Source organism: Cajanus cajan, chromosome 11, assembly GCF_000230855.2.
Source record: "Cajanus cajan strain Asha chromosome 11, NIPB_CcT2T_4, whole genome shotgun sequence".
In the NCBI taxonomy this organism is placed as follows: domain Eukaryota; kingdom Viridiplantae; phylum Streptophyta; class Magnoliopsida; order Fabales; family Fabaceae; genus Cajanus; species Cajanus cajan.
Window position 1 is genome coordinate 5,278,351 of NC_138527.1, and position 26,429 is coordinate 5,304,779.

Below are 26,429 nucleotides of genomic sequence, written 5' to 3' on the forward strand. Positions count from 1 at the left end.
TAATGTTGTAACAGGATCACAACTGTGAGAAAATTTGATTACTTTATTCTATTTTTCTTTTTTGATATGCGAAAAAGAGAAGCATAAGTAAAAATACACATAAATGAAAAGAATAAATTAATTATTGAGAATAATTTATAATAATCAAGAACAATTATCATAAATAAAGAGAGGGCTAATAAATTTTATCACATTGAGTAATATTTAGAATTGATTTTGTATTGTTAGATTAAAAGATAATAAAAGATTGAGATGTGAAGTAATTTTATAAAGTTACTCTAGGAGTCATTTGAATTTGATCTTCTTTATATATGTATATTTTAAAATTATGGTTATGCCGCTTCTCTTTTTTAATTAATACTCATATATCTTTTAATTAATTAGATACATATTTTATACTATTTTTCTCTTTTAATTAATATTTATTTCTTTCTCCTAACTAATTATAGTACATATTATTTGAAAAATTTATAATTAATATATTTTATCAAATTAAAAAATATACCTTAACTAGAGATATTTTAATTTTTAAAAAATAATATATAAAATAATATAAATTAAATTTTATATAAAACAACAAACAATTATTAAGTTGAATCCGGAGGCATTATAATTACTTTTTAATTAATTGACATTTACTCTATTCGTGTGTATTACTTATCTAATATCTATAATCAAAATACATTTTAATTGAATTATCCATGTGTAATAAATCCTACATAAATTCGCATCGATTAAATGGGTTGACCATGGTTTGGAGACATCATCAGATGTTCTTTCATCGTGTCTTTAATTAATTTTTTCATAATACGAAATAAAGTGTTATTATTTTTTTTCGTAAACTAAAACATTTAAATATATGTTGTATATTGGTTAGGACTATGCTACCTAAGATATATATATATATATATAGTGACGGATCCAGAAATTTTAGGTAGTGGGAACAATACTTACTCATATATTTATAGTATTAAAAATTTTACATATAATTTTAAAAATATAAATATATATCATAATTATTTTTATAATTTTTTATATTTACAATTATGATTAAGGATGGAAATAAATCGGGTAAGACTATATTATATTATAATTTAATAGATTTGAACCTAATTTTATTTAAAATTACATGTTTTTAATATGACTTATTTATCTGTCATAGATATTTTTTAAGTGTTTGGTTAGAACTACAATCTTAAAGACCTACTTTATAATAATTTAACACTAATAAAACCATAAAAATAAATATGTTAAATTTTATAAAAAAAACAAATTTAATTTATTTATGATATAAAATGTTTTTAATATCTAATATAAATTTTTATATGATAATTTATTTTAAAATATATTTTATAATACAAATTCAAATTAGAATATAAATCTTCTAACCTTTCCTATTTTTATTTTTTAATCAACATATACAATCTTACAATCTTTATTATTTTGATCTTTTTAATCAACGTATACAATAAATAGAAAGTATAAAAGGTAAACATGCATAATGCAAATTTTATTTTATCAAAAATTATTTTTTTAACATATTACTTTATATAAGTGAACATTAATATATATATATATATATATATATATATATATATTATAATTAAATTTTTTTTAAAAACTAATTCATTATGAATGAGTATTTTTTTTTATCACATATGAGAACTAATCTCCTTTAAAAATTTAAAAAAGATTAAATAAATGAACACCTCCATCAAATTTATATTTTATACATATGATAATTTAAATATATATATATATATATTATTAGAATATAAATTTTATTTTTTAAAATATATTATTTTTTGGATAAAAAAAATATATGCATAAAATGGTAATGAGACAAGTGCCCCCACTATCTCCTATGTAGATCTGTCCCTATATATATATATATATATATTTAGACATGAAATTACAACAAAATATATTACTTCTATCCCATAATAAGTATTAGGTGAATTTTTTTTAAGATAAGTGTTAATGAAATATTAATTATCTCTTTTATTTTTTTTAATCATTTCAAAGTTAAGATCGGATCATAAATCATTTAAGTATGAGACATGAATTATTCTCACTTATGTCAACAATATTAATATATTTTTAATAATATTATTTTTGAAAGTTTTTGTATCGCATCATTATTGAAAAAAATTTATTAATAAAATTAATTTTATAATGATAATATTATTTTTCATGTATTTATTAAATTTTTTCTATACTTGTAAAATAATCAAGAATGATATTTATTATTATGGATATAATTGAGTACTATTTTATTCCCGAAATGAAAGAGAGTTGCCTCGTTTTTATACTAAAAAAAAATAACCCCATTAATAAAAGTAATAATAAAAAACGGCATGTCATAAAGAAAGCCTTAAGAAAATTCTGTAAAACGTGATGCGTTATGCACAATAAATAAGGTGCTTGTCTCTGAAAATTGCTCAATACTTAGATTTCTTTGTGAACGAGTGAACATGGCTGCCACATTCTTCTCTCAATCTACGCTCCTTCGGCCCAACCCTTCTCTCTTTCCCCATTCTCTAACCAACCGCCACAAGCCTCTTGTTGCAAATAATGGTACCTTTTCTGTTTCTCCTTGCAAATTTTTTTATGATGAATGAGTTTTGGTGATCCAAAGTTTGGATTTTTGCTAGCAGGTGTGGTTTCTATGGCCAAAAGGGCAAATGGGGTGGTGACAAAGGCCACTTTGGATGCCTTGGAGGCCAATTCCAATTCCCCCGTTTTGGCTAAGAAGTCCAACAACAACCCCATTGTTGTTATTGACAACTATGACAGCTTCACCTATAATCTCTGCCAGGTTGCTTCTTTGTCTTTTTCTGTTTCATTCTCTCTTCATGTGGATTGTCATGGCTGGCTTTATCTGTAATCTCTGCTTTCTTTGGGATTGGCGTGATTCCTTCTTAATGTTGGTTTAATTGTTTTTTTTTGTTGCTTGGTGAGTGTATAATGTGCTTTACTCATTGTGTTTGGTTGAGAAAATCTAGGGGTGTTGTTGATTGTGTTTTACTAATAATTTCTTTGTGCGTGTGTTTGTTAATTGTGTGTTGAAAATCCTGGGAATTAAGGGATTTGAGGAATTGTCAAAGACATAAATCCGTTGTTTATCATTTGTGTGATTCCTTCTTGATGTTGATTGGATCTCGGGATTCTTTATTGTGCATGTGTTTGTGTGTGTGTGTGTGTGTTTATTTCTGTGCTGAAAATCCTGGAATTTTGACGAATTTGAAGAATTGTATAAGACCTAAATCCGTTTTGTAATTGGCCTGAGAGTTATTGTAAAATGATTCAAATTAGCTAAATTTGTTGAGACCAAACCAGTGATTCAAATTCTTGACATTATTTGTGAAAAAATGCAGCAAGCAGAGCTTTACTTTTTGCTAATTTCAAGCCCTTCTGTGTTTTCCATCTGAAAATTTTCCAATTTAAAGGACCCAAATTTATTGGCTGGCTGTGAAGGGGGAGATTAGCTTTAGATTTGGACCTCATGCAGTGAAGGGGAGGGGCTAATGGCAAATTTAACACTGAATTTATATGACAAAAGAAAATATTGCAGAGTGATTTCCATACCAAGAGTCTTAAATTCCCCTCACTCCCTTTCTCTTCAAATTTAACTGAAGTACTGAACTTTTTCAAATGTTTGACATTATTCCCTCCCTGTTTTAAGAAATGTGCAATTAGGAACAGATATGAGAGCTTTGTACTGAATCTGTTGTTGTACACGTGCATCTGTTTGTTTTACAAAAGTGGTTATTCTAACATTGTATCATTTGCATTTGAAGTATATGGGGGAGTTGGGATTTCACTTTGAGGTCTACCGCAATGATGAGTTGACAGTGGAGGAGTTAAGAAGGTAAAATTGTTTTTGCTGGTTATGCATGTATAAGATTATCTTACCGAGGAAGCAGTATATGGGATAATGCATGTTCTGTTCCTGATGTGGAAGGCGAACTATGTTTATTTATTTTGTGTGTTTTGCATAGGAAAAATCCTAGAGGAGTGCTGATATCACCTGGGCCAGGTAGGCCTGGCTTATTTAGAATTTTCAATTATTTTTAGATTTCTTAATTAACAAATTCCTATAATGCATGATCAATGTTTAGATAATAGATAAAGAAATAATTGAATAAATGCAAAATACTACTAACTTACATTGTTTAATCCTACAGGAGAACCTCAAGATTCAGGCATATCTTTGCAAACAGTTTTGGAACTTGGACCAACAGTACCGTTGTTTGGTGTGTGCATGGGTTTGCAGTGCATGGGAGAGGCTTTTGGAGGTGAGTCTGAATAATAGATTCCTTGTGGTCCCCGTAACCACTGATAGATCTATTAATCCACCCCCTCTACCCTATTTTTTCTAAATGTATTTAAGTGATGGCTACAAAAATATTTTTATGGTCCCCTAAAATATATAAAAAAGTATTAAACATTGGTAGATGAAAATTATAATGTTAGTTGACACTAAAGAGAAAAGAAGGAAAGAAATATAAGTGGGAACGTATGATTGATATATAATGTGATAAAAAGAGGAATAGATACAAAAAATTAAATGTATTAATGGAATATATATGATGTCAAGATATCTACACGAGTGTTAATTCTTTTTTCATGGCTCTGCACGAGCCAAATTTCTGGCTCCACCCATGATTAGGTGCATATAAATGAGTGTAAAAAATCTTGATATATTTGTATGTTTTTCATCATTAACTTGACTCTCTTTTTTGGCGGAAGCATCCCATGCATTTTGACCTTTACCATTTAGTCTCTGTCTCTCAACTTCATTTCTCCTTTTATCCTGTGCAGGGAAGATTGTCCGCTCTCCTTACGGTGTCATGCATGGGAAAAGCTCTATGGTTTACTATGATGAGAAAGGAGAAGATGGAGTCCTTGCTGGGTTATCCAAGTATGGTTTTGTTACTTTTGTATGAAATTTTGTGGATGCATTCTCTGTTTCCAATATTCTCAGTATGGTTTACTATTGGTTATCAGCAGCAGCATCCTCTTGGCTTCCAACTTTTTCCGAGTTCTGACATGATTTTGCTCCTTTTTAATTTGAACCATTTTCAGTCCTTTCTTGGCTGGTAGATATCACAGCCTTGTGATTGAGAAAGAGAGCTTTCCTGATGAAGAGCTTGAGGTAACTGCTTGGACAGAGGATGGTCTTATCATGGCTGCTCGTCATAAGAAATATAAGCATCTACAGGTAACATCTTGATCTTCCTTTGGAACTGATTGTCTTTTTCAGGATTGTCTTTTGATTCTACTATTTGTATCAATGTAAAGTAACTTGGTCTAAAATATCGAGTGTTCTATAATACATGAAAGGAACATAAAAGAAATACCTTGTTATCAAGATTAAATAAAGTATTGGAACTCGATGATTAATTTATGGGATTGAAGTGTTACTATTCATTCATATTGCAGCTTAATTGACTAAGTGTAACTGTTAATTCCTGACGTTCATTTAGGAGAGGATAAAACCACAACTTGGTATTTTTCTAATACAATCTAGAAGGGAATCTATGTCCTTTCCACAAAGGAAAAATAGTGAAATCAGGTTCATTCCTGATATGGAGTTTAGTTGACATCATCCACAGGCTACATGAGTATTACTTTCCCATGTTCAAGAAACTTGTATTAATGTAAAGTACATTCTATAAATGACAGTTTTGTCTTTCAAATTCAGAAAATTTATAAACCTGACTGCATAAGCCACGAATCAATGTGCTCTCTCTCTTTAAAACCTGCAGCATTTCTGTTACATGTCCTTAAAATTTCCAGACTAGAACATATTCTGTACAACATTTACTCATCACTGTCAAGTAATTTCATCAGTATAACTTCTATATTAGCTGTTGTAGAACTATCTTGTGTTTGATTTAGTTTATTATGAAAAAATAATCACTTCCAAACCAGCTTCCTGAAAGCTTAAAAAAGCGATTTTTCCCTGCATTTAAAGCCAAAACAAGCATGATGGGCTTAATTTCCTATTTTGGCAAACTGAATCACATAGTAAATGTACATTAATAATTTTTTTTTTTCTGGATTGATGCAACCCTTATATCGTGTTACCTATCCTTTTCAGTGATTTGAAGTTCATGCGTTTTTTTTTTTTTTTAATCTTTGAACTTGCACTTTGTCTACTTTCTATTCACATACTGAAATTTAATTTCTTTGCAATTACAGGGGGTTCAGTTTCATCCAGAGAGCATTATAACCACTGAAGGCAAGAAAATTGTCCATAATTTTGTGAAGCTGATAGAGAAAAAGGAGGCTGGTGGTTCTTGAAACAATATTTCAATGCTTTGTGCATAGTTAAAATTGTAGCTTCACAAACACATACATGAAGTTCTCAGCAAACTAAAGAATAAAGAAAAAGAACAACAGTTTATTTTAGAATATCAGTTAATCTATAAAGAAGAATTTGTTTTAGTTTCTCGTTGGTTACCTATATCTAGCAATATATATATATATATATATGATTTTATTTGCATGTGTTGGAGATCAACTAGGAAGAAGACTATAATGGTATATAAATGGAGAACAATTATCATTTTACAAGTTAGTTTTGTAAGCTTGACGTAGCCTCTTAACCTACTTTCTTAAGATGGTGTTAGAACCTATATCTTAGTAACTATCAATTGTTAGTGAGCTTATCAAGTCACCCGTTATTAGACCAGCCGCTGATATTCAGTCTTGCAAATTTCATGCTCAAGATGTCCAATCCTCAGCGTGAGGGAGTGTGTTAGAGACCTCACATTGACTAGGGATCAGGCCATAATAGTATTTATAAGTGAAGAACAATTCTCACCTTATAAGTTAATTTTATAAGTTGAATTAGACTCTTAATCAACTTTCTTAAGATGGTATCATAGCATATTAGTGTCTATATCCTAGTGATGATTAATTATTAATGGGCTTATTAGGCTACTTGCTATCGGATCATTATCAGACTATCCGTAGATGTGCAGTATTACAAATTTCACATTTTAGATATCAGTCCTTGGTGTGAGGAGGTGTTGAAAATCTAACATCAATTAAGAATAAGATCATAATAATATATATTGGTGGAGAACATTTTTTACTTTATAAGTTAGTTTTGTAAGATTGAGTTAAATTCTTAACTCACTTTCTTAAAAGCATGCTTGTTGTTTCCCTATCTCTTACGAATTCCAGCAGCTATATGCTAAAGATTTAGTCTTTAGAATGTGAATTCCTGTCAATATATTACTAAAGAAAAATGTTAGTAATATAATTCTTTAATTAATTTTTTTCAACACACTGCTAGTCTGCTATAGGGTGAAATTCATGTAGATCTCACTGTATTCTAAAGATTTGAAGCCTTGTAGACTATGTGAATTCCAGTCAATATATTACTTAAAAGATGCTAGTAATATAATTCTTTAATAGTACATTTTTGAAACACACTTTTATGTTATTGGGTGAAATGCATCATGCATGTGGGTTATGCGTCTCATTTTGTAGATACAATAATGTGGTGTAATACTGGGCTTTTTGACCAAAGTAGGGTTATCTGAGAAGTTATTTACGTAAATGGTGCTGTTTGAAAACTATTTACGCCTTTAGGGCTGTTTACAACGGTGTCGCTATGGGCCATAGCGACACCAATGCCACGTGGTTTTTTTTTTTTTTGTGTGGGCTGGGCTCGAATGAGCCAAAACAGTGTCGCTATGGGCTGAGGCGACACAGTTTGTGCGCCATTAAAAATGGTGTAGCCCATAGCGACACCATTTAAGAAAAAAAACAAAAAAAAGTAAAATAATTTCTAAATTTAAAAATAATGAAGTGAATTATATATTTATAAAAATAAAAAATATTTATTTAAAAACGTAATCATAAAAAATATATATAATTATTTTACAAGTGGCGCTATGGCCTATAGCGACACCGTGTCGCTATAGGCTATAGCGACACTATTTAATTTGTTTTTTTTTAAAATTATTTACTTATTTTATTTTACCATTTGTTTATTTTATATTAGCAGTTAAATAATATTGTAATTGTAAACTTAATTTTTCTGTAATTAGGTTTGTGTATATATTTTTTTTTCCTTTTATTATTTAATGTTTTTTTTTAAGTGGCGCTATGGCCTATAGCGACACTGTGTCGCTATAGGCCACAGCGAAACTATTTAATTTGTTTTTTTTTTATTTAAATTATTTACTTATTTTTATTTTACCATTTGTTTATTTTATATTAGCAGTTAAATAATATTGTAATTGTAAACTTAATTTTTCTGTAATTAGGTTTGTGTATATATATTTTTTCCTTTATTATTTAATGTTTTTTTTTTAAGTGGCGCTATGACCTATAGCGACACTGTGTCGCTATAGCCCACAGCGACACTATTTAATTTGTTTTTTTTTATTTAAATTATTTACTTATTTTATTTTACAATTTGTTTATATATTAGCAGTTGAATAATAATTTGTAATTGTAAAATTAATTTTTGTGTAATTTCTTTATTTTTCTATGTATATTTTTTTCCTTTAAATTTTTTTTATGGTGTCGCTATGGGCCATAGCGACACAGTATCGCTATGGGCCATAGCGACACAGTGTCGCTATGGGCCATAGCGACATTATCAGTATATATACCCCCACCCAGCTACGTTCTTTTCACAGTTGAAGTCATATATATTTATCAATTACGTTTTGGTCTGATTTAAGACTCTGAGCCAGTTACGTTTCTTTCTGATTCGGTGAGTATAATTTTATTTTTGTTTAAATATAAATTATAGATATTTGCACTAATTAATTTTTGTTGTTGTAGATATTATGGATCAAATGATTGCTTATATTTATACTGGAAAGATGTATGAAGGTGCTGAAGGTGTAACATTTGATGGACCAAGAAAAGGAATGTATATTAAACGAGGTATCACTTTGGATATATTAAAGAGAAGGATTCATAACAAATTTAGTCTTAACTCAAATCAAGTGATATTATCTGTAAGCTACAGATTTTTAGTTTCACAAGGTGATAACAACATATATTCTTCATTGGAATTGAGTGACGATGATGATGTACAATGCATGATAGAAGCATTTCAAAGCCAGAATGTGATGCCAATAATGGAATTATATGCCGAAATAGGTATGCAAGAATCTTCTACTTTTTCATTAGAAAATTTGTCAATTGAACGATCACCTTTGATCACAAGAGATGAAGATGAAGATGACGAAGAAGATGATGACTATCATGTTTCATCATCATATGAAAGCATTGATGAATCCAATGAAGATGAAATTGATAATTGTGAACCATCTGATGATGAGGTGCAGCCAGATGTTCTTGTTAATAGTCCAATGATTAAACCAATTTCAATGTATCCATCTACTGAAGGTATCATTTGAAAAATAAATTTGTCAATAATTTGTTTTTTGTTTAAAGTAAATTGTTGAATTTTATTTTATTGAACTTACTAAATTCATTATTATTAAAATAGGTGGAAGTCAATTTTGGGGTAATTTACCCCACTACAGTAACATAAATTGGAATCATCCCGATGAAGAAGATATTCCAGGGATGGATGTGGGTAGTACTTGGTCAATTGGGCAAGATTTATATGTGGGGTTGGAGTTTGAAAATAAAGATGCAGTTAAAAATGCAATCAAGCAAAATGCAATGAGAATGCATCAAAGTTTTTATGTGGTTGAGTCGAAAAAGACTAAATGGGTTGTTAGATGTCCAAATGCACATGATGGATGTGGATGGTACATGAGAGCCATTAAGTCAAAGAGATCAGATAACTGGAAAGTGACTTAGTGGGGTGGACGTCATACGTGTTTGAACATGTCTTTGTCGCAAGATCATGCTAAGTTAGATTCTGAGTTAATTGCAACATTTATACAAGGTAATTTCTGTAAAGTTTATAGTTTATATTAATAATAATTTATGTTTGTGTTTACTAATATTTAATATGTTAGTGTTTACTAATATTTAATATGTAGGAATGGTTAACCAAGATCCATCAATAAAGATTAGCCTTATCCAAGAGAGAATAACATCTCAAACTGGGTTCAAAATATCTTATAGAAAGGCTTGGATGGCGAAACAAAAAGCAATTGTTAACGTTTTTGGAGATTGGGAAGAATCGTATGCTTATTTACCTCGATGGCTGCAATACATGAAAGAAATTGCTCCAGGGTCATTTTATGATCTGTGTCATGATGAGTTTTTTGTTGGTAATCGTTGTCATCGTGGTTACCGTCAATTTCACAGATTATTCTGGACATTCAAGCCGTGTTGTGATGCCTTTAATTTTTGTAAACCGTTGATACAAGTTGATGGCACTCATCTGTATGGCAAGTATCGAGGTACATTGTTGATTGCTACAACACAAGATGGTAATAACAACGTTCTCATTTGCGGTTACATGTTACAAACAAAGAAGGGATATGTTTAATATCTGATCGACATCGTAGCATTAAATCGGCCATTGACAATGAAGCAATTGGTTGGAGACCGCCAAATGCATATCACAAGTATTGCATTAGGCACATTGCAAGTAATTTTAATACTCGATTCAAGGATGTCAAACTTAAACAAAAGCTTGTGAAGTTAGGTACGTATTGTTATTTTAAATTTTTCAACCATTTTAAACAAATTTATAGTGCGTTATTTTTAATTGGTATGCAGGGTATACACCGTGTAAGCACATTTTTGATCGTAATTTGGAAAAGTTTTGTCAATCTAACCCTGATGTTGAAAGGTGGATAGGAGCGATATCTAAAGACAAATGGAGCATGGCATATGATGCAGATGGTCGAAGATATGGTCATATGACAACAAATTTGTCTGAATGTGTTAACAAGGTGTTAAAGGATTGTAGAAATCTCCCTATCACTGCATTAGTTCGGTCGACGTATACCAGGTGCGCTGAGTATTTTAGTGTTCGTGGTAGTCGTGCTTTAGCAGATGTTTCATCTGGGAAGGTCTTCGTTTCAAAGTTAGTTGAAGCTTTGCAAAAAAATCAAGAAGAGGCTTGTTCCCACCAAGTTTGTAGATACGACATTCAATCTTCAAAATTTGAGGTTGAAGAGGCCTTTGATCCAGTAACACAAACAGGAGGGAAGAAATGGGTAGTAAATTTAAAGGAACGATACTGTCAATGCGGAAAGTTTACAACATTTCATTATCCTTGTTCTCATGTTATAGCTGCATGTGGTGTTGTTAGCATTGATTACTACCAGTTTATAGATCCTGTTTATACCAGTGATTATGTTTTAAAAGCCTACTCTGGTCTGTGGGAACCAATCGGAAATGAAGACTTAATCCCTCCGAGTAATGAGGATTGGATACTTGTCCCAGATCCAACATCAGTGCGCGGGAAAGGGAGACCGAAATCCACAAGAATTAGAAACGAAATGGATTGGGTTGAGAGCTCACAATGACGACCAAAATGTAGCATATGCAAACAAGAGGGTCACAACAGGCGCAATTGTCCATCTAAGTCTAATAATCAGTCGATAAGTTTTGAAGATGTTTAGAATTTGTTAAACATATTGTAATTAGTAATGTGTATTCATGATGGTCATTGTATAACATAATGTAATTACTATTGTCTATAGATAATTATACAAAATCTACTCATCATCGTCTTCCTCATCTTCCTGATGATGATGCCCTCTATCAGTAGCAGGAGTTAGAATACACCGTCGTCGTCTTTCCCTTGCAGCCCTTTAAGGATTTCTTCGAACACGTCTTTGTTCTGGCGGTGATGGGTGATGACTAGCCTCCGCAGAAAATTGTGGACGCAAATCAACACCTGCAACGTCATATTTGACACAAATTATTAATATTGATATGATTATAAGAAGAAAAGAATAACAAAATAATAAAATATGAGTAGACCTGATGTATAAGTACGACTGATATAATCATCATCATACGGAATATGAAAAGGTGCTTCCTGACTCGATTGTGTGGCATCCTGTGGCATACTTGGCTGTGGAGTCATTAAAGGGGAATGTCCAAAAATATGATCCATCATTTCTGATGACATAGTTGGTTCCGGTGATGAGTCCAAACCAAGTGACTCACAGATATGTGTAGTAGTTATCGGAACTGATGTCTCAAAACCTGGAGGGCGAGGTGGAGTGTACCAATATGTGTATTGGGACTGCGATGGATAAGTGGGCTCCTGAGAAGGAATATAATATAACCCTGCTTATTTTCTGGACAAACGATCAAAGAATTTGCGATAAAATTTAATATCATCGCTCATGCTTATTTTAGTGGCTGTGTTCGACCACCTGAAATAAAAATGTAAACAATTAATTTCTACAAAATTTATTGAATAATTTTAAAAATGTTAATATTTGAATTTGATCATACCTTAAACCAATAGGACTGGCGGGAGGAATAGGTGGGAATGGAGAAGACAGAATGGTTGGGAATCGTTCCCATGCCCATAACTGCAATAAAAGTGTAAACCCACCACAACTTGGCGTTTTGTAATCAGTAGAGGTGCATAAATTGCGATACAAACATCCAAGCACAACTGCACCCCATGCATACGTCTTAATGGTCTGAAAGTCACCTAAGAACGCCAACCACCTCAATGAGACATAGCTAGAAGATCTATCAGGAAACAAAACGCCTCCTATAAACCGTAGTATCCAAGCTCGAGCATAAGGAAGCAACTGATGTAGCTCCTGTAGATCATCTGCAATCTCATTAAAATATGTTGCCAACCAAGATAGCTTGACCCTATGACCTTTCATTTCTGACTCAGGTGGAATAACACCTAAAAAATCATGAGCTGCATAAAACAAAATAAATTATTTACCGATTTTTAATATTATAAAACACAATTACTATAACAAAAAAAAACTTAAAGTATAGTTATTTTAGTACCTGATTCAAATATATTAGCACTGCCTCGACTTAACAGTGCTTGACCGTCAACTGGAAGACCAACAATCATACCAACATCTTGGAGAGTAACTGTGCATTCTCCAAATGGCATGTGAAATGTGTGTGTTTCTGGTCTCCATCGTTCTACCAAAGCAGTTAATAAACCAGGGCTCACTTTGATATAACTCAACCGAGCAATCCATACAAATCCAGCCTGGTCTAATAACGAAACTATTTGATGTGGAATTCCGTCAATTCCATTGCGTGTTGGAGCAGCACGTCTTGCTAATAATCTCCTATCTTCTTCTCTATTCCAAACATGTTGTGAAACATGTATGGATTGCAATGACAATAAATCATCCTCAACGGGTCCACAACTCACACGCATAGATGTAGAAGATGATGCCATCTATAACAAAATTTAACAACTAATTATTTCATACATTATATAAAATACAAATAAACCAAATTACACATAATTAAATTTAATAACAAATTAAATTAAATTATTTTCTAAATAAATATTATTTAAACAGATTTAAAATAAATCAATTTATATTTTAAATATCATTATTTTTAAAATTAAAATAAATTACACAGAAATATAACTAATTAAATTTAGACAGAATTATATTTAATAAAAAAATATAATTAAAATATTTTCTAAATAAATATCAATTCAACAGAATTAAAATAAATAATTCAAATTTTAAATATAATGATTTTTAAAATATAAATAAATTACAGAAAATTATAACTAATCAAATTACACATAATTAAATTTAATAACAAATTAAATTAAATTATTTTGTAAATAAATATTATTTAAACAGATTTAAAATAAATCAATTTATATTTTAACTATCATTATTTTTAAAATTAAAATAAACTACACAGAAATATAACTAATTAAATTTACACAGAATTATATTTAATAAAAAAATATAATTAAAATATTTTCTAAATAAATATCAATTCAATAGAATTAAAATAAATAATTAAAATTTTAAATATAATGATTTTTAAAATATAAATAAATTACAGAAAATTATAACTAATCAAATTACACATAATTAAATTTAATAAAAAATTAAATTAAATTATTTTATGAATAAATATTATTTAAACAGATTTAAAATAAATCAATTTATACTTTAAAAATCATTATCTTTTAATTTTAAAATAAACTACACAGAAAAATAACAAATAAAATTACACAGAATTAAATTTAATAAATTATTTAAATTAAATTATTTTCTAAATAAATATAAATTATTCAGAATTAAAATAAATCAATTTATATTTTAAATATCATTATTTTTTAAATAACAAACAATTACACAGAATTATAACTAATTAAATTACTCACAATCAAATTTAACAAAAAATTTAAATTAAATTCTTTCCTAAATAAATATAAATTTAACAGAATTAAAATAATTCAATTTAAATTTCAAATATTATTTTTAAAATAAAAACAATTACAGACAAATATAACTACCTCAAATTACACAGAATAATTTCATAAAAAATTTAAATTAAATTACACAGAAATTTAACTAAATAAAATAAATACAAATATCATTATTTTAAATTAAACATAAATTACAGACAAATATAACTAAATAAACTATAATAATTATAAAAATCAATATATTTAATTAAATTACAAAACTGATAAAATAAAAAATACCTCAAATACTTGATATTTCTGGAACTCTGCAGAAATCCAAATAATACAATTTAACCTGAAATATTAATTATAATATATATCAGTTAAACAATATTTTAAAAAAAAATTTAAACGAAATTCAAAAAAAAAAGAATTTTTTTTTTTGAAATTTACCTACCTTGCACCTGATGAACGTTCACGCGGAGGGTGGGGGGGGACCAGCAGGGTAAATCCATATATATATATATAGGAAATTTTTTTTTTTTTTACTGTGCCAGGCCACGTGCCAATTACCCATTGGTTCCTCAGACGGTAAATTGACACGTGGCCACTGTAATAAATGGCCTCAACCACCACCACCACTGTCGTTGTGGGCTATAGCGACACAGTGGCGCTATAGCCCATAGCGACACCACTGTTTCTTTTTTTTTTTTTTTTAAAAAATTATTATCTTATTTTTTTTTAAAACATTTCTATATTTATATATTATCATATAAATTATACTATTTTATAAACTTATTTTTCCATTATTTTCTTTTTTTAATATAAATATATTTATTTTTTTCTGTATATAATAGTGTCGCTGTGGCTATAGCGACACAGTGGCGCTATAGCCCATAGCGACACCAGTGTTTCCTTTTTTTTTTTTTTTTAAATTATTATCTTATTTTTTTTAAAACATTTCTATATTTATATATTATCATATAAATTATACTATTTTATAAACTTATTTTTCTATTATTTTCTTTATTTAATTAATATAAATATATTTATTTTTATATATATATATAATAGTGTCGCTATGGGCTATAGCGACAGAGTGGCGCTATAGCCCATAACGACACCAACTTTATTTTACGTTTTAATATTTTAAATTATGTAGTATATTTTTTTTGTAATTTTTTTATTTTTACATTATCATATAAATTTTAATAACTATTTTATAAATTTTCTTTTTAAATAAATTATATTTTTTGGATTTTAGTTTTTTTTAAATTTCGAATATGAGTCGCTGTGGGCTACAGCGACTTCATTGTAGCTACTGGTGTCGCTATAGGCTGGACCAACTTCCTCAATATGGCTCTCATGGCTTCTCTGGAGTTTAAAAAATGCCACATGGCAGTGGTGTCGCTATGGGCCATAGCGACACCGTTGTAAACAGCCCTAAAGGCGTAAATAATTTCTAAACAGCCCCATTTACGTAAATAACTTTCCATGCAACCCTACTTTGGTCAAAAAGCCGTAATACTGGGATTTCTTGCCCTTAGAGATCCAACATATGGGGGAAGTTCAGTGGGCACTTTGACCAATCATAATAAGTTATCTCCAAACCTATTGGTTAGATATTAATTTTACTTGTGATATTGTAATTGTTATTGTCCTTTTTCGTCACTGGCTATAAAATTGATTGCTCTAATCATATGATTGTTGAATGAACATAGGGTCCTGGGGATTGTTTTGAAAATCAAAGACAAGTTAGATATTATTGTTAGTAATGTACTAATAATGAAGTTGGCAGACAAAGTTAAAAATGATGTTCAAAGTCCCTCATTATTTTATAATGTGAGATTAGGTTTAACTTAAACTAACTTTATAAAGTAGATTTGTAAGTTTGAAAGTGCTGTTAACTTATATATTACAGGTTAAAATATTTTTTAATTATTATATTTTTACTTATTTCACCTTTTAATTTCTATAGTTTAATTTTATTTTATTTTTATTTCTTATACATATCTTTTTTAATCCATATAATTTAAGATAGATCTTTTTAATTCTTTTATTTGTAGTTTTGTTTAATCATTTTAGTTCTTGTCGTTAATTTTGTATTGTAATGTTGTTTCTTGTGTTAATGAAACAGATATATTAATTTAACTTTGTATGTTTAATATCAAATTTATTTTGTTGAAATTATTTTATATTAGGTCTCTCAACCTTCGTGCCTTGTATGTATCTTCACATTCGACATCTATTGTTGAGATACATTTTTTATTCACATAATTGAAGATCTCTATCACATCAATATAAAATAGACAACATTACAAAAAAAAATAACTATACGAACTAAAAGGATTAAAAGATTTTGTAAGTATAGAATCTAAAAGGATTTATCTTAAACTATAGGTGTATCGGATAGGTCCCTAACACCTGACAACTTAATGAATTCTTTGAAGTACTCCAAATTCAACATCGTGTGTAACACCCAAATTTTTATTATTTTAATGGCATTTTCGTAATTTTAATAAAGTTATAGGGGTATTTTGGGTTCTGGAACGGGCCGTTCCAAAAGTGGAACGGGCCGTTCCAAATGTTGAAAATGTGAGGTTTTTGTAGTCCCAGAACGGCTTTGGAACGGGCCGTTCCGGTATGGAGAACGGGCCGTTCCGGTATGGAGAACGGGCCGTTCCGGAAGGAGAACGGGCCGTTCTTCTGAGATTGAGAACGGGCCGTTCTGGTTTCAGAACGGGCCGTTCTGGTTTTTTGGGAACGGGCCGTTTCGATTTTGGAACGGGCCGTTCCAGTTACAAATTTTGCCCAGATTTGAAGGATCCGGAACGGGCCGTTCCGAAATCAGTACGGGCCGTTCCGGGTGCGTCAGATTGCCTATAAATAGGGGCAGGGGGGGTGAAATTTTTTATACAGAGGAAGAAAGTGAAATTTTAGAAAGAGAAAGAGAAGAGAGAGAGAGAGAGAGAGAAAGAAAGAGAAAGAAAGAGAGAGAGAAAGGAAGAGGGAATCCAGAGGAGGAGGCTCTGCCTAAGTTCAGCTCCGCTTATCCAGGTAAGGGGGGGAGTGAGAACCTCGCTTAGGGGTGTAGGGATAATTGTTGGATAGTTGTTTGTCGGATTGGCCCCCAATCCTTTGTCGTTATTCTGTTTAATTTCTATTTACTCTACTTTGCTTTTTTGTTGGAGGTGCCGTTGTTCTGTCTAAATTTCTATTTACTCTACTTTGCTTTTTGTTGAAGGTGCCGTTGTTCTGTCCGATTTTCTATTTATTCTACTTTGTTTTTGTTGAAAGTGCCGTTGTTCTGTCTGATTTTCTATTTACTCTACCTTGTTCTTTGTTGAAAGTAATAAATGAATATGAAATTAATGTTAATAATAAATGAGTTTTAATATGAATAAGAATGCTCTCTGGATCTCTGTGAATACCTATGCGGACCTTAAGAGGAGTATTGATGACATGACCATGTGAAATATGGACAAATGACATGAGACCTAAGAATTGACTATTGAGACAAACTATGATTATGAGACTATGACAAATGAGGACATGATGTACTAAATGAAATCATGTAAAAAGTTAAATATTGAGTCAATGAGATTATGATGGTATGACATGCATCATATGCATATATTATTCCAGGTGTGCCGCTGAGGCCGCATACCAGTGATGTAACATGCTAACAAGGTGTATCTTAGGGTCACCAGTGATGTAACTTGTAACCAGGTGTACCTTAGGGTCACCAGTGATGTAACCAGATGTACCTTTGGGTCACCAGTGATGTAACCAGGTGTGCCTTAGGGTCACCAGTGATGATATGTGAAACTTCCTTATGGCGCCACATGCATGCATTTATAAGTCAAGATCATGACATCATTGCATGATAAATGAATATATATGTGATATTGATGATGTATGTGTATTATTTATAAGTGACTTATATTTGTTGTGTGTGTGAGTGCTATCTAGCCTTTATTTCTGCACCTGAAACTGAGTGAGATGTTTCTCACTCCCTTGTTGTTTTTGTATATGTTTAAATTATGTTGCAGGTGATCAGCATCATGAGGATGTTGGTGATGAGGCTTAAAGGCTTCAATTGGGCATGCTCTGATAGGATGTGACATCGGGGCATAGTTATTTTAGTTTAATATGTTATTGTTTTTATAACTTTAGTTTCTCTTCTTTTGTAATTTCTAACGAAGAAATAACGTAGATAACATATATAATTCAAGGAAAATATATGTTAAGAATTGTAATTTGAACGTTCCTGATAAAAGACCAAGATGTACATTTTTGTTATATTTTTATTATATGATTTGGGAGTATAAATTAATTCCTAACCAGGAGGCACTGCCACCTTTACTGGAGTTAATTTATATTTCCTTTATTATTATTTGTATATATATGATTTCTTGTGTTTTACACTAAATTGTATTGAAAATCTTAACTTCTTTTCTTTTATAATTTTTACACTGGAGTTATGATTTATGAGTTACGAATGTGAATCTTCTACCTTGTTATATTTGAAATATTTGTCAACTATGAAAGATTTTATTTACCCAAAAAGAAGATAAGAAATATTTTATTGTTACATTTGTTGTATATTAATAACGGGGTAGAGGGTGTCACATTTAGTGGTATCAGAGCAGGTCGATCTAATCGACCGTGAGTTATGAGTTTACTATGCTTATTTGGTTTACTATGTTTATTTGGTACATGAATGATGGACTGAATTGATTGTAAAACTTGTTGGTATGATAGTATGATGATTGATTATGTTTATTGATTGTATTATTTTCTTAGACTATGGCTGGTAGAAATGATCGTGCGATTGCCGATGCTCTTCAAGCATTAGCACAAGCTATGAATAATAACAATAGGACTGAGGTCGCTCCTAACTGGTTGGAGCAATTTCAACGAAATCACCCACCTACCTTTAAAGGAGGATATGACCCAGATGCTGCTATGAATTGGCTAACAGAAATAGAAAAAATTTTCAATGTTATGGATTGTCCCATCGCTCAGAAGGTGAAGTTGGCCACATTCATGTTGACTGCTGATGCTCACTTTTGGTGGGAAGGAGCACTTCGGAGGATGATTGATGGAGGGGTGCACTTGAATTGGGACAACTTCAAGAAGGTCTTTCTTGAGAAGTATTTCCCGGATGATGTGAGAAGTCGGAAAGAAATGGAATTCCTTGAGCTGAATCAAGGGAACGACACAGTGGCTGTGTATGCTGCCAAATTTGATGCTTTGGTTCGTTATTGCACACACTACCATGGTGAGGGTGGTGAAAGAGCTAAATGCATAAAATTTGTAAATGGTCTGCGTCCTGAAGTGAAAACTGCAATTAACTATCAGGAGATATATCACTTTCCCACTCTGGTCAATAAGTGCAGCATTTATGATCATGACAACCGTGCTCGTGCTGCTTTTTATAAAGGAGTTGGAGGTCCTATCCGTGCTGTGAGTTCTAGTACTTCGGGAAGGAGTAAGCCTTACTTCGCTTCTAATAGATTTCAAGGGAGTAAAGCTGCTGCTAATAAAAGTAAGTTGCTTACTAGAGGATCCACTGTTAGTGCTACTGGAAGTGTTGGAGGGTCTGTGTCCACTCCTTCAGTAAGATGCTGGAAGTGTGGACTTGTTGGTCATAATCAGTCTGAGTGTCGTGACAGGGAAGTTACCTGCTTCAACTGCAATGGTAAAGGTCACATCAGTACCCAATGTCCTGAATCACAAAGAACACGTGTTATGGGATCGGGTTTGCAAACTGAGCGTCCAAAGACTGTGGGGAGAGTATTTGCTCTTAGTGGTGCTGAAGCTTCTCGGTCAGAAAATTTGATACAAGGTACTTGTTTCATAGCTGAGACTCCTTTTGTTGTACTATTTGATTCTGGTGCAACTCATTCCTTTATTTCTGTCTCTTGTGTCCAAAAATTGAATTTTCCTGTGTCTTTGTTAGATTTTGATCTAGTTGTTGAAACCCCTACTAATGGTCCTGTGACTACATCCCTAGTGTGTTTGAAATGTCCTTTGACAGTTTCTGATAAGCAGTTTCTAGTTGACTTAATTTGTTTGCCTCTTAGTCAATTAGATGTAATTCTTGGTATGGATTGGTTATCTTCTCACCATGTCCTTTTAAACTGCTTTGAGAAATCTATTTCCTTTGGTGAATGTAAGAGTACGGAATTTCTTAGTGCTGCTGACATTAAAACTTGTTTAAAAGACAATGAAAAAGTGTACATGATCTTAGCTTCTTTAACACTTGAGACTGATAGTAAGCTAGATGAGATTCCCTTAGTGAGAGAATTTCCAGAAGTATTTCCTAAGGAAGTGTCTAGTTTACCACCTGAGAGAGAGATTGAGTTTAGCATAGACTTAGTACCAGGTACCCCACCTATATCTATAGCACCCTATAGGATGTCCCCTACAGAGTTAGTTGAGCTTAAGAAACAAATAGAGGAATTACAAGGAAAACAATTCATTAGGCCTAGTGTCTCGCCTTGGGGAGCGCCTGTTTTGTTGGTTAAGAAGAAAGATGGGAGCATGAGGTTGTGCGTAGACTATAGGCAACTGAATAAAGTGACCATTAAGAATAAGTATCCTTTGCCTAGGATAGATGACCTTATGGATCAACTAGTTGGAGCTTGTGTGTTCAGTAAGATAGATTTAAGGTCAGGATACCATCAGATTAGAGTGAGAGCTGAGGATGTTCCTAAGACTGCCTTTAGAACCCGCTATGGGCACTATGAGTATTTAGTTATGCCTTTTGGTGTGACTAATGCACCTGGTGTTTTTATGGACTACATGAATAGGATCTTTCACCCTTACTTGGATAGATTTGTAGTGGTCTTCATAGATGATATCCTAGTGTATTCCAAGACTAGGGAGGAGCATGTTGAGCACCTTAGGATCGTTCTTCAAACCCTTAAGGAGAGGCAGTTGTATGCAAAATTGTCAAAATGTGAATTTTGGTTGGATAGTGTGAACTTTCTAGGACATGTGATATCCAAGGGTGGAATAGCTGTAGATTCTGCTAAGGTAGAAGTTGTGTTAGAGTGGAGAACACCTAAATCATTATTTGAGATTAGGAGTTTTCTAGGACTAGCTGGTTATTACAGAAGGTTTATAGAGAATTTCTCTAGGCTAGCTCTTCCTTTGACTAAGCTGACGAAGAAAGACCAACCTTTTGTGTGGGATTCTAAGTGTGAGGAAAGTTTTCAAGAACTTAAGAGGAGATTAACTAGTGCTCCTGTGTTAGTATTACCTGATCCTAGTAAGACTTTTGAGGTATTTTGTGATGCTTCTAAATTGGGTTTAGGAGGAGTGCTTATGCAGGAGGGTAAGGTAGTAGCCTATGCTTCAAGACAACTTAAAATTCATGAGCAAAACTATCCTACCCATGACCTTGAGTTAGCTGCAATAGTTTTTGTGCTCAAATTGTGGAGACATTACTTGTTTGGGTCTAGATTTGAGGTTTTTAGTGACCATAAAAGCCTTAAGTACTTGTTTGACCAAAAGGAATTGAATATGAGGCAGAGGAGATGGTTAGAGTTTCTTAAGGATTATGACTTTCAATTAAATTATCACCCTGGCAAGGCTAATGTTGTAGCTGATGCTTTGAGTAGAAAATCTTTGAGAATGTCTTCCTTGATGATTAGGGAAATGCAAATGATTGAGGAGTTTAGGGATATGAGCTTAGGGTGTGAGTTGACCTCTAAGAGTATTAAGTTGGGAGCTTTAAGAGTGACTAATAGCTTGATAGATGAGATTAGAGAAGGTCAGAAGATGGATCCTTTCTTATTGAGTCGGGTAGAGAAGTTGAATCAAGCTGTGAAAAGTGAGTTTAGAATTGGAGTGGATGGAGTTTTAAGATTTAAGGATAGGTTGTGCATTCCTAGTGTGCCAGAACTTAAGAGAGCAATCCTGGAAGAAGGTCATAAGAGTATCCTTAGTATCCATCCAGGAGCCACTAAGATGTACCAAGACCTTAAGAAGATGTTTTGGTGGCCTAAGATGAAGAGGGAAGTGGAGGAATTTGTGTATGCTTGCTTAGTATGTCAGAAAGCTAAGGTAGAACACCAAAAACCTTCAGGTTTGATGCAACCTTTAGATGTGCCTGTGTGGAAGTGGGATAGCATCTCTATGGATTTTGTAGTTGGGTTACCTAAGACTGTGAAGAACTTGGATGCTATATGGGTCATTGTGGATAGATTGACTAAGTCTGCCCATTTTATTCCCATTAATATTAGGTACTCTTTGGAGAGGTTAACCAAGTTGTACATCAGTGAGATCGTGAGGTTGCATGGAGTTCCTACTAGTATTGTGTCTGATAGAGATCCTAGGTTCACCTCTAGATTTTGGGAGAGTTTGCATAAGGCTTTAGGCACTAAGCTTAGATTGAGTTCAGCTTACCATCCCCAAACAGATGGCCAAACTGAGAGAACCATACAATCTTTGGAAGACTTGTTGAGGGCTTGCATCTTAGAACGTGGGGGTAGTTGGGATAGTTTCCTACCTTTGATAGAATTTACCTACAATAATAGCTACCATTCTAGTATTGGGATGGCACCATATGAGGCTCTGTATGGTAGGAGATGTAGAACACCTTTATGTTGGGTAGAACCTGGAGAGAATGTCATGTTAGGACCTGAGATAGTTCAACAAACTACTGAACAGGTTAAGATGATCCAAGAGAAGATGAGAGCAACCCAGAGTAGGCAAAAGAGTTATAATGACAAGAGGAGAAAAGACCTTAAGTTTAAAGAAGGTGATCATGTATTCCTTAAAGTCACTCCTTGGACAGGAGTAGGCAGAGCACTGAAATCCCGTAAGCTTACTCCACGTTTCATTGGTCCTTATCAAATTCTTAAAAGAATCGGTGAAGTGGCCTATCAAATTGCTTTGCCTCCATCTCTTTCAAATCTCCATAGTGTCTTTCATGTTTCCCAACTCAGAAAGTATGTCCATGATCCTTCCCATATCATTGAGTCTGACAACATTCAGTTGAAGGATAATCTTACTTATGAAACGGTTCCTCTAAGGATTGATGACAAGAGAGTGAAACAACTAAGAGGAAAGGAAATCCCTTTGGTTAAGGTCGTTTGGGGAGGAAATATTGAAGAAAGTGCTACATGGGAATTAGAAAGCAAGATGCGAGAAGCTCATCCATTTCTGTTTTCAGGTAAATTTCGGGGACGAAATTTCTAAAAGGAGGGGAGAATTGTAACACCCAAATTTTTATTATTTTAATGGCATTTTCGTAATTTTAATAAAGTTATAGGGGTATTTTGGGTTCTGGAACGGGCCGTTCCAAAAGTGGAACGGGCCGTTCCAAATGTTGAAAATGTGAGGTTTTTGTAGTCCCAGAACGGCTTTGGAACGGGCCGTTCCGGTATGGAGAACGGGCCGTTCCGGAAGGAGAACGGGCCGTTCTTCTGAGATTGAGAACGGGCCGTTCTGGTTTCAGAACGGGCCGTTCTGGTTTTTTGGGAACGGGCCGTTTCGATTTTGGAACGGGCCGTTCCAGTTACAAATTTTGCCCAGATTTGAAGGATCCGGAACGGGCCGTTCCGAAATCAGTACGGGCCGTTCCGGGTGCGTCAGATTGCCTATAAATAGGGGCAGGGGGGGTGAAATTTTTTATACAGAGGAAGAAAGTGAAATTTTAGAAAGAGAAAGAGAAGAGAGAGAGAGAGAGAGAGAAAGAAAGAGAAAGAAAGAGAGAGAGAAAGGAAGAGGGAATCCAGAGGAGGAGGCTCTGCCTAAGTTCAGCTCCGCTTATCCAGGTAAGGGGGGGAGTGAGAACCTCGCTTAGGGGTGTAGGGATAATTGTTGGATAGTTGTTTGTCGGATTGGCCCCCAATCCTTTGTCGTTATTCTGTTTAATTTCTATTTACTCTACTTTGCTTTTTTGTTGGAGGTGCCGTTGTTCTGTCTAAATTTCTATTTACTCTACTTTGCTTTTTGTTGAAGGTGCCGTTGTTCTGTCCGATTTTCTATTTATTCTACTTTGTTTTTGTTGAAAGTGCCGTTGTTCTGTCTGATTTTCTATTTACTCTACCTTGTTCTTTGTTGAAAGTAATAAATGAATATGAAATTAATGTTAATAATAAATGAGTTTTAATATGAATAAGAATGCTCTCTGGATCTCTATGAATACCTATGCGGACCTTAAGAGGAGTATTGATGACATGACCATGTGAAATATGGACAAATGACATGAGACCTAAGAATTGACTATTGAGACAAACTATGATTATGAGACTATGACAAATGAGGACATGATGTACTAAATGAAATCATGTAAAAAGTTAAATATTGAGTCAATGAGATTATGATGGTATGACATGCATCATATGCATATATTATTCCAGGTGTGCCGCTGAGGCCGCATACCAGTGATGTAACATGCTAACAAGGTGTATCTTAGGGTCACCAGTGATGTAACTTGTAACCAGGTGTACCTTAGGGTCACCAGTGATGTAACCAGATGTACCTTTGGGTCACCAGTGATGTAACCAGGTGTGCCTTAGGGTCACCAGTGATGATATGTGAAACTTCCTTATGGCGCCACATGCATGCATTTATAAGTCAAGATCATGACATCATTGCATGATAAATGAATATATATGTGATATTGATGATGTATGTGTATTATTTATAAGTGACTTATATTTGTTGTGTGTGTGAGTGCTATCTAGCCTTTATTTCTGCACCTGAAACTGAGTGAGATGTTTCTCACTCCCTTGTTGTTTTTGTATATGTTTAAATTATGTTGCAGGTGATCAGCATCATGAGGATGTTGGTGATGAGGCTTAAAGGCTTCAATTGGGCATGCTCTGATAGGATGTGACATCGGGGCATAGTTATTTTAGTTTAATATGTTATTGTTTTTATAACTTTAGTTTCTCTTCTTTGTAATTTCTAACGAAGAAATAACGTAGATAACATATATAATTCAAGGAAAATATATGTTAAGAATTGTAATTTGAACGTTCCTGATAAAAGACCAAGATGTACATTTTTGTTATATTTTTATTATATGATTTGGGAGTATAAATTAATTCCTAACCAGGAGGCACTGCCACCTTTACTGGAGTTAATTTATATTTCCTTTATTATTATTTGTATATATATGATTTCTTGTGTTTTACACTAAATTGTATTGAAAATCTTAACTTCTTTTCTTTTATAATTTTTACACTGGAGTTATGATTTATGAGTTACGAATGTGAATCTTCTACCTTGTTATATTTGAAATATTTGTCAACTATGAAAGATTTTATTTACCCAAAAAGAAGATAAGAAATATTTTATTGTTACATTTGTTGTATATTAATAACGGGGTAGAGGGTGTCACATCGTGTTTCTTTTCATCTTTTTTTTTTATGTTCCTGTTTTCTCCATTTTTTCTCTGGTAATAATACTGCACTATTGTTCATTGCTTATATATAATATTGTAGTATTGTTCTCATCCCATTCCCCTATTTTGTGAAACTCCGATGTGTAAATGATAGTGTCACTGATTTGCTCTATTTTTCTGTTCATTCTCTTTAATTGACTTGCTTTATTTTATTCTATGTAGTTGAATTTGTTCCTTTATATAACACAAAAAAAAATGCTTGAAATTTTAACTTTTAAGTGATAATTTTTTTTTATAACACACGTCAAGAAAAGAAAAAGGTGAAAGATGAAATTGATATCATAATCTCTACAATATATAATATATAAGATGAATTTGTTAGGGTTTCTGTGAGTAGAATGAGATGAAAATGGATCTTAGTTGGGGAAGAACCCTCTCAGCATAAAAACTGCAATTTCTCTCCTTCGCTTAAGTTTGTTACTTTTATCCCCCTTCTTTTACGACTCAACAATTATTTTATTTTTTTTACTATGAATTTTTCTTTTTATTTTTATATTGTAAAATTGGGACTTTTTATATTTTAAAAAAAGAAAATTAACATAAGATATTGCAGTATTTAATTTTTTAGGGTTTAGGCTTATTTTTTAAAAGAGGAAATATTGTTAAAATATTTGTTAGAATAATTTATATTTATAAATATTGTTAAAAATTATCGTATAATATATAACTAAAATAATATATATATATATATATATATATATATAT

General features: G+C 32.2%; 4 protein-coding genes across 5 annotated transcripts; all 4 read left to right on the forward strand.

The window, feature by feature from the left end:
* Window positions 1–2,394: 2,394 nt before the first annotated feature.
* Window positions 2,395–6,453, forward strand: LOC109793329 (anthranilate synthase beta subunit 2, chloroplastic). Its single transcript, XM_020352794.3, has 8 exons — window positions 2,395–2,577; window positions 2,658–2,818; window positions 3,801–3,871; window positions 4,002–4,039; window positions 4,188–4,298; window positions 4,825–4,924; window positions 5,089–5,224; window positions 6,208–6,453. The coding sequence occupies exons 1-8, from the start codon at window positions 2,475–2,477 to the stop codon at window positions 6,307–6,309; spliced, it is 822 nt and encodes a 273-aa protein (XP_020208383.1). The 5' UTR covers window positions 2,395–2,474; the 3' UTR covers window positions 6,310–6,453.
* A 122-nt stretch (window positions 6,454–6,575) lies between these two features.
* On the forward strand, window positions 6,576–14,405 carry LOC145953034 (uncharacterized). 2 transcript variants are annotated; one of them, XM_083066475.1, is made up of 4 exons: window positions 6,576–9,387; window positions 9,491–9,898; window positions 9,996–10,609; window positions 10,684–14,405. In XM_083066475.1, the coding sequence occupies exons 1-2, from the start codon at window positions 8,820–8,822 to the stop codon at window positions 9,808–9,810; spliced, it is 888 nt and encodes a 295-aa protein (XP_082922601.1). In that variant the 5' UTR covers window positions 6,576–8,819; the 3' UTR covers window positions 9,811–9,898; window positions 9,996–10,609; window positions 10,684–14,405. The 2 variants fall into 2 exon arrangements, with proteins under 2 accessions (XP_082922601.1, XP_082922602.1); XM_083066476.1 differs by having other exon boundaries at window positions 10,757–14,405.
* On the forward strand, window positions 9,838–11,438 carry LOC145953307 (uncharacterized). The gene is made up of 3 exons (XM_083067250.1): window positions 9,838–9,898; window positions 9,996–10,391; window positions 10,684–11,438. The coding sequence occupies exons 1-3, from the start codon at window positions 9,838–9,840 to the stop codon at window positions 11,436–11,438; spliced, it is 1,212 nt and encodes a 403-aa protein (XP_082923376.1).
* Window positions 14,406–16,778: 2,373 nt separating the features above from the next.
* LOC145953136 (uncharacterized) lies at window positions 16,779–26,080 on the forward strand. Its single transcript, XM_083066811.1, has 3 exons — window positions 16,779–17,353; window positions 18,349–20,147; window positions 25,083–26,080. The coding sequence occupies exons 2-3, from the start codon at window positions 19,106–19,108 to the stop codon at window positions 25,118–25,120; spliced, it is 1,080 nt and encodes a 359-aa protein (XP_082922937.1). The 5' UTR covers window positions 16,779–17,353; window positions 18,349–19,105; the 3' UTR covers window positions 25,121–26,080.
* The last annotated feature ends 349 nt before the right edge of the window (window positions 26,081–26,429 follow it).

What these genes read in the sequence shown, in the direction of transcription:
- LOC109793329 (XM_020352794.3), top strand. Translation starts at nt 2,475, where the DNA reads ATGGCTGCCACATTCTTCTCTCAATCTACGCTCCTTCGGCCCAACCCT. An exon ending in ACAGTGGAGGAGTTAAGAAG is followed by an intron (nt 3,872 to 4,001) that starts GTAAAATTGTTT and finishes TGTTTTGCATAG; the next exon opens with GAAAAATCCTAGAGGAGTGC. An exon ending in GCTGATATCACCTGGGCCAG is followed by an intron (nt 4,040 to 4,187) that starts GTAGGCCTGGCT and finishes TTAATCCTACAG; the next exon opens with GAGAACCTCAAGATTCAGGC.
- LOC145953034 (XM_083066475.1), top strand. Translation starts at nt 8,820, where the DNA reads ATGGATCAAATGATTGCTTATATTTATACTGGAAAGATGTATGAAGGT. An exon ending in AATGTATCCATCTACTGAAG is followed by an intron (nt 9,388 to 9,490) that starts GTATCATTTGAA and finishes TTATTAAAATAG; the next exon opens with GTGGAAGTCAATTTTGGGGT.
- LOC145953307 (XM_083067250.1), top strand. Translation starts at nt 9,838, where the DNA reads ATGTCTTTGTCGCAAGATCATGCTAAGTTAGATTCTGAGTTAATTGCA. An exon ending in AATTGCAACATTTATACAAG is followed by an intron (nt 9,899 to 9,995) that starts GTAATTTCTGTA and finishes TTTAATATGTAG; the next exon opens with GAATGGTTAACCAAGATCCA. An exon ending in GATTGCTACAACACAAGATG is followed by an intron (nt 10,392 to 10,683) that starts GTAATAACAACG and finishes ATTGGTATGCAG; the next exon opens with GGTATACACCGTGTAAGCAC.
- LOC145953136 (XM_083066811.1), top strand. Translation starts at nt 19,106, where the DNA reads ATGGCTGGTAGAAATGATCGTGCGATTGCCGATGCTCTTCAAGCATTA. An exon ending in GTCAGAAAATTTGATACAAG is followed by an intron (nt 20,148 to 25,082) that starts GTACTTGTTTCA and finishes ATTATGTTGCAG; the next exon opens with GTGATCAGCATCATGAGGAT.